General features: G+C 38.8%; 1 protein-coding gene across 1 annotated transcript; it reads left to right on the top strand.

Annotated features, from left to right (window-relative positions):
• The first annotated feature begins 2996 nt into the window (after positions 1-2996).
• On the top strand, positions 2997-7339 carry LOC140244643 (SPRY domain-containing protein 7-like). Its single transcript, XM_072324262.1, has 5 exons — positions 2997-3132; positions 3567-3683; positions 4746-4906; positions 5665-5767; positions 6749-7339. Exons 1-5 carry the CDS (start codon positions 3021-3023, stop codon positions 6844-6846), a joined length of 591 nt encoding a protein of 196 aa, XP_072180363.1. The 5' UTR covers positions 2997-3020; the 3' UTR covers positions 6847-7339.
• Positions 7340-8124: the final 785 nt, after the last annotated feature.

The raw sequence follows: 8124 nt of genomic DNA, 5'->3' as shown, positions 1-8124 counted from the left end.
CACTTCGTTTTTCGGGGTTAAAAAAAAAAAAAAGTGGGGGCCAAAGTGGTTGGACCCTATGTATTCCTAAGGATTATGCAAAAAGGGGGAAGCCATCCCTGTACGGGACCCATTACTGCTAGCTAGCGCATTCCTCAATTATTTTTCTTATTTTTTTATTGCAAATTTTCTCAATCCTACCCGATTATGTGCACCAGATCGGTGAATTTCAAGAGCTCCATCTTGTTCAAGTATCCCTGCTACACTCCCGGCAACAATCTCAGCAAGTTCCTCCTCCATAAACTTCTTATAGGCCTATACACAGTGAAAAGTCGCACACGCGGAAATCCACAATATAGCCATTCCACATTGTCCTGAATATTTGTTTATCACTCCCTTGATTGAAAAGTTTCTTAACATTCTGCTAAAAGTATACTCCTGTATACAGATCGTTGATTTTCACATCTAAAAATGCAAAAGCTCTCTCGTGTATATGAGGGAATTACCCCTTCCCTTCAATACCCTCCCCCTTCTGTCCATCTCCACACTTGTTAACTTCGAGACGGAGACGCATGAGACGATGACAGATAACTTATTAGTCTTTCACATTGCCTTGATTGTTCTCTTTTTTTTTTTACTTTCCAATGCAAGATGAAAAATGCAAAATGCTCCCTTGCGTGAGAGGAGGATACCTCCACCCCCACACAGTACCCCCCCCCCTTATGTCGATCCTGCCGCGTATATTAGTAAACACCTGAAAAAGAGCGTGACAGACACATAATGATGACCTACCCAATTTTAGCCGTTCACGTATCACCTTGAATATTCCTTTTCTTACTTGGGATTGAACATTCTCCATTTTTTTTTTCATTCCCCTAAAAGTGTGCACCAGATTGTATTTCATTACTAAACTGCAAGAGATCCACACCCTCTCCCACTGGTCCAGCTCCATAGACTTAGACAATGAAGACGCGCGGGAAAAGAAGTTGCAGATACCGCTATATGGTATAAGCCATTCTCAATTTTTCTTACTTTTGATTCAACATTTTCAAAATACTTCCCCCAAAAGTGTGCACCATATTGTTGAAGTTCAGTTATAAAAGTGCAAAAACTTAATTCTGATACTTAAAAAAAGCCCCAAAAATGTTAGTGGTACTTTTGTGGTGGATGGAAATCCATGTTTTTAGTTTTCCTGTTTGCGTTCATTCTATGAAGCGTGAGTTTCACACTTAATTCATGGGCCTGGTAGGCCCTACAACTGAGTTTACTACTCTGTTGCTTTCATTGGATAATCATCCATACATGTATTTCAAAGCATTTAGCCCCACTCCCATTATCTGCAACTTTTTTTTTTTTTGAAATGAAAATGAATGAACTGTTATTTTGGATTATTTTCGAGAACGTCATTTGATATCACCTTATAGCACATGTAATCATTCAGAGTTCTGCCGGGATTTTTGTTCCACATTACATAGGGGATTCCCATCAAGTGGTGTTGATCTTGACATCAAGTTGGTGGAGGATATTGCCCACTACTGTCAGGCCTATACCGGAACGGGGAGAGGGTGCAATAAAAAAAGAAAGAAAGAAAAAGAACAAATTATTCAGCGATCTCAAAACCCATCATGACTTTCATAGATTTTCGCCCACTAGATTCTTCAATTCAACCCTCCCCCCCCCCCCCCGGGGGGGGGGGGGGTGGCCTGAGAGATGAAAACCGCACAAACAAACAGACAAACAAAACAACACAGAACAAAACAAAGCCAGCAAAAAGCGTTCTGCGCGACCCGTGCTAAACTAATTGACCAAACATGATGACCGTCAAGGCTAAGATTCAGGTTCCCGCGTACAACTGGCGTAAAACTTTCTAAAGCTATCCCCCGTTCATCAATAAGTGGGAATACGTATCTATTGCGTTCATTCAGTTCACTTTGACAATAATTGGTAAAAATAGAAACAGACCAATTTGTCTGTTTGCCCGAGATTACGATATTTCATGAAAATCAATCTGAGTATATGATGTCAAATTATACAAAGGATTATTGCCGATTATTATAAAGGATTATATCTATTTTTTAGAGCGTTTTTTCTTCTTCTTCTCCTTTTTGGAGTGCACTTATCTGAGCTGCTAAGCCTAATTATACGTGCACTGCACGTTTAGAAAATGTTGAGAGTGGGATTTAATATTCACCATTGGTGCATGAAGCAATAAGTCCTACTTTCTTTTAAAAAAGTTTTGTCAGTTAACATTGTACGTTCATAATAATTATACATCGCTTATCATAGGCCCATAGATATTTATAACAATCAGATAGGACTCACGGAAAGAATAATAATTATGTCTAACAATATGCGAAACATAAATAAAAAGAACAACAAGATCACTCAATTTCAACGGTTTATACCACCGCTGAAAGAGTACTTATCTAACAATGCCTTTTCTACTTATTGTTCTCTACACTTTTATTTTAATTCAATATTTTCAGTCGGTAGGGATTTAATCATTCTCAGAGCAGGGCCCCATAAAGATAGAAAGATAGCAACTCTCAGCTGGAATGCAACTTTTCATAGCAACAGTCAATCAGGAGACTGGATTCTTGTCGTTACCATGACAATTGCCATTCCAGCAAGAGTTGCTGTCATAATTATCAACTTTTTGTGAAATCAAACCCAAGTGAGACCCGAACGATCCGTGATGGCGATCCATAAACTAAGTTAAGTGTGTGAGGGTTGTTGTTGTTGTTGTTTTGTACTTTTGTTTATTTGTTTGTTTGTTTGTTTGTTTGTAGGCCTATGTCTATTTGCTTTCGGTAAATGGAAGAGTTTAACACATCTTCATTATCTTTTTAATCAAGTGCAAGGGCAATTCATTGTTTAAAATTTTAGCTCCCATTCAAATTGCACAAAAAGATCCAATCCGTAGTTGTATGAAACGGGGAGCAGAAAGTTTGTTTTGCGGTACGCCCTCTGTTGAAGAGATTCTATAATTAATTCAGCAGCCAGCGCAGCTCCGGAGTTGTGTTCACAGAAATGAGCCAAAAATGGCTGCTTGCTTTTGCTGTTTTCGATGCTTTCCGTGGAGAGCAGGGTTCGGAAGTGGTCATGTCCCTCTGAAGGAGATACCAACAGTTGTTCTCGATACTTCACATATGGGTAAATATGCATTCTTACACAGATATATGATCATGATCATAGGTGTGTCTCTAAATTCTAAATTACATAATGGAGTAGTGTATGCTTAGTCCCATATGTGTATATTTGAGTGTTCCTGCAATTTTGGCTTTTACATTTGCACTGGTACTGCACTGTGGCCTGTGCTGTGTGTTGCCATGGCATGCAGCAGCTGCATAGATAGACCTCTATCTTTCAGCCCCTGGCCTGACGGTGTTTCATGATACAAATTTACTAAAGATAAAGTCAGCTTAGCTTTGAACATAATTTGGCTTGTGAGTTGAACATCATGTATCACACTGACTACTGCTAAAAATTCAAAAGTGATTTAATTATTCAAAGCAGCAAATCTGAGACCCTAACAGTCCTAGATTAATGATATTTTTTTTTTCTTTTTTTTTTCTTCTGTAACACAGGGAATGATGTAGTCATAGTGAAGTCAGGAAGAAGAATATGTGGAACTGGAGGAGCACTGGGCAACGCCCCATTGGTCCAGGACAAGGCGTACTTTGAGATGAAACTTCAGTCCACTGGTAAGTGATATGGACTACTATCATACATAGGCTCTATACTTTATCATGTCATGACCTGATGTGCATATTGGTATACAATTATTCACTGATCAGGACAGATCCAAGATCAGACATGCTGAATCTGAATGTCTATGAAAGGGGAAGAGCAAATAGGTCTCCTGTCCTGTCAGTCTTATCAAGAAATGGGGGGGGGGGGGGTGCTCTAAGTCATCTTAGTCTAGTGTCTTGCTGTCTAAAACAGACAAACAAACAAACAACCTTACACATTCAATACTGAGTATAATGTGTATGACTTGGGTAAAGATTTTGGTCATTAATAGTTTGGGATAGGAATAAAGATGTTATTGTTGTCTCGAGATTTAATTGTAGAACTTGTAACATTCCTAACAGAATTATTTCCAAGGAATGTACCATTTGGTACCTTGTCCTACTGATCTCCATTATCACAATTAGCCATCTTTAGAACTGTGGCTTGCCTGCACCTGGAGAAGTCTGTCTGCTTTATGTAATGACCAAATTTGATGGAGAATACCTAACAACTGGAGCTTTACACATGTAACGTATACAGTTGAGCAGGCTAGAATGTTTTCTTTCGGGTTCAATTTTAGCCTGAGCGCAATTTTGGGATCTAAGTATTAAATGAGATTATCAATTTTAAACACACTCTGAGAATATTGTTAGGAGACATATTAAAAAATGCATATATGCATTGTGATTTAATTCAAAAGGTGTGTTCAGCATCTTGCCATTTGCCATATTCTAACAATTCTTCTGAAATAGATAGAGAACCCCTATACATGTTCATAACTAATCCAGAGAATGGTTCAAATAAGAATCTAATAAGCATGGCAATTTCAACTGACTCTCTAGATTCACTCCCATTTTATCTGACCTTTTCAGTTTTGGAGATACAATGAAGAGCTTTCACTATGTTCACACTTCTGTGTTCACTAAACATTTTAATTTCGCAGGCTATCAGTTCGTATGTCTTCTACATAATGGTTAAATTGCCCTGGCAATTTATCTCTAATGCCCTTTCCCTCTTGTGACCCCTCCCCTCAGGTGTTTGGGGCATTGGTCTAGCCACAAGGAAGAGTAACCTAAACCGAGTTCCCCTCGGGGAGTGCAGTGATTCATGGGTGATGCGCTCCGATGGAACCGTTTGCCATGCCGGGGACACCCTTCACAAGCTTACCGTTGAAGTCGCTGAGGGCGATGTCATTGTGAGTTTAAAAAACTGACTTTTCAGTTTGACCACGCCCATCCCTGCATGGGATAGTTGAGAGATGATAATTGTGATAACGAGACCACCATCATTCTGTGATACACTGTATACACCAAATTATTTCACAAGCTTGATATTTTTTGCTTACATGAACTTACAAGGCAATTTTGCAAGTGCTAAAAATTCATGATCAAGAACCCCAGCAACAAAAAGGAGGAAGGGTAGGTATTGTCCCTTACCAAGAAGCAAATATTCATGGCATATCATGTGTTTACAGGAGGCAATATATTGGCCTGTTTTACATTGTGCAAATATTAGACGATGCACAAAATCTTTGGAATATGAAGCCACCACGTAACATAACCTTATTGTGGGTAGATCAGTTTCTTTCTGCTACATTATGGTACTCAAACAGATATTTGAGATAGACTTTAGTACTTTTTGCTTAAGAAATTTTCCTCAAGCTGTGAAAAAAATGTAGTCAGAATGGGAATACATTTTGTTTGTTTGGGAGCTTGTTCCCATTCAAATGTTTGTATACACCAGTTGTTCATCATGCCTCTCACAAAAGTCATTTGACCCAGGAGGATCAAGCAACCAATATGTACATCCGCATTATATTGTTGTTTGTTGTTTCTCCTTGTGCATTAATCAAAACAAGACTGTGGGATGTCGTGTAAAATTGATAATCATATCCCAAGTATGCGATTGCATATAGTGAGATATTGATATGAAAGACTCCTCTGATCTGGACAGGGCATCACCTATGACCACATGGAGTTGAATTTCTACAAGAACGGTGAGGCCCTCCAGATACCAGTTACAGGAGTGAAGGGGACACTCTACCCTGCCATCTACGGTGAGTTGTGATATGGTCACATGTCATCCCCCTGTTTAAAGGGGTGACCCTGATTTTACATGCCTCTTCCAATGAATGTCCGCAAAGGCTCATATCCATAAATTTATCTTTGGGCATCATATCAGTGGGTCAGATAGTAGAATATCTTGTTTTCTTGAGCGAGGAGTTACTCTTTTGAAAGATAGAAATGTGCATCAGGGATAGGAAGTTTGTTGATTGTACTGGCGTTCAAGCTCTGCTGGCAGCTTCTGCTGTGATTTAGATAGAACAGATGCCCTCATTTGCTTTGTGTTCTCGGTGTATTGTTCCTCGATACTCAGCTAACTAATACAAGGTGAGGATTTAGAGAGAAATAATTGTAACCAGTGGGATTGATAGTGGGTTTTTTTTTCAGTTACCTGTGTGCCTTCGGGTTTTGCAACAAGAAATTATAGCATCCTTTAATTTTTATTTTTTATTTTTATTTTTAAAGAGAGAAACATTCTAATAATGTCCTGGTCATCTACAACTTGCAATATTTTGCTGTGTCATTTAGATGATCCAATTCACCATCATTCAAGGGGTCTATAAGTTTATGAGAACATTTTTTTTCCCATTTGAGCAATTTGTTTCTATTTATTTGCATTCTCGTTTAAATTAGTTTTCCAGATGGAAAAGTTGGTGTGTAGCACAACTGATGTAGTCTAAACAGAGCATTTGACAAGAATGTAGAAAACAGACAATGATACCTAGATGAGAAACGAGCAGTTACGAAACATTCTGTGATACCACATCGCTGCTCCTTTACCTTTGCTGTAGGTTACTGTGTACATTGTTTGCTTGTTGGTTATCAATTTGCCATCACATTCCAAATCTGTTATATGCAAAATCATTTTTTTGTTCAAGTTTGAGGCAAAAATGAACTAAGCTTATCTGCACTAAGCTGACACTAAACTGAGCGAAGTAGTAATCGTCTTTTCATTTCATTCCACAAACTTTCAGTTGACGAGGGCGCCATTCTTGACGTCCAGTTCAGTGAGTTCTACCACACTCCGCCCAGCGGCTTTGACAAGATCATGTTCGAGCAGTCGTTATTATGACGCCCTTGCCCATACCACAGGTCTCACACCTCCTTCTCCTGCCATTCAACTGCTGAAAATGGTAACCATCTTTGTTTACCCTCTGAATGTTTGTTTGGAAAAGTTGGGTGCTAGAGCAGACAAGAAACTCGCACACCAACAAAAAGAGTAAACAATATACAAAAACTATTATTTTTGAAATGAGTACTGTTAGCAATGCTGCACAAATTTAAAAACAGTAAATTCAAATTAAGTATATGATGCATCACGCGCTACCCAGGGTACCATAGTACCCCGGGGTACCACGTTGTGTAGCGCCATCCCACGTCCACTCGAGGACAGCCGCAGAGAAATGCATGCACTGTGTGTGCGTGTACATAGACCTAGTCATTCCCATGTCACTGCATGTTCAGTTATGCATGCATGGCACGCTGTGCTATCAATAGCGTGTGCTTCAGTGCAGTGCAGTGCAGTGGCTAGCCCGCGCTAGCTCTAGCACCAAAATAGTTTCCTCTTTTTGGCAACCCAGGGTACAACCTTTTTTCAAAAAAAAACTAATTCAACAAAATGGCTGATTTTTATTTGGTACCCCGGGATACCATTTATGTCATCATATACTGAGTAGCATGAGTAAAAAAAGAACTTCTGTTGAAGATATAAATCATTGTCAAGTACTGAAGTTGTCAGAGTAAGTGTAATAACAGTCTTACTTACAGCAACAAAACAACGAAGACAGTGACATGTCGTTCTTGTAGGAGATATTGTGTTAAACTTAATGATGCCAGAAAGTAGGCGAAAGTATTGTTTTGAATAGTGACAATTACTGTAGCATTGTCCAAACTGGGGTCTGACAGATAATCTCAAATGTTGCTATTCAAGCAAAGACACCGCTACAAGACCTCCCTCTTCTAAAAAAAATACAAAAAAACATTGATATACATGTATGCCACCTATTTGTCTCAAAAAGCCCAAAGTATTTTTTTTTCTAGCAAAACAGACTGAACAGTGTGATATCATTTCACAACTGTAAAAGCAAGTGAGCTAAATGTAGCAAGGGCTTGATAAGAGACTAGATTGTGGGTGTACTGTAGAACCCATATATCATCTGTAAATAAGTGACATCATTCTAGGCATTAATTCTGATTTACAGGCCGACCTTTCAGAGCTCTAAAACACTGATTGGTGTTTGTAGAATACCAACTGGAAGTTATGTGACTGTTATAGTTGCTTTTGTTTTGTTTTGTTATTATTAAAGGTTCACACTGCAAATTACATAGGGAGTCTTATCAGTCAATTATT

The sequence above is a fragment of the Diadema setosum genome, chromosome 21, assembly GCF_964275005.1.
Source record: "Diadema setosum chromosome 21, eeDiaSeto1, whole genome shotgun sequence".
NCBI lineage: Eukaryota > Metazoa > Echinodermata > Echinoidea > Diadematoida > Diadematidae > Diadema > Diadema setosum.
The sequence above is the reverse complement of the archived record's forward strand: the minus strand, read 5'-3'. Positions and strand labels throughout refer to the sequence as shown.

Coding starts and splice junctions, on each gene's coding strand:
- LOC140244643 (XM_072324262.1), top strand. CDS start 3,021: ATGGCTGCTTGCTTTTGCTGTTTTCGATGCTTTCCGTGGAGAGCAGGG. Junction 4,907..5,664: donor TCGCTGAGGGCGATGTCATT/GTGAGTTTAAAA, acceptor TGATCTGGACAG/GGCATCACCTATGACCACAT. Junction 5,768..6,748: donor ACTCTACCCTGCCATCTACG/GTGAGTTGTGAT, acceptor ACAAACTTTCAG/TTGACGAGGGCGCCATTCTT.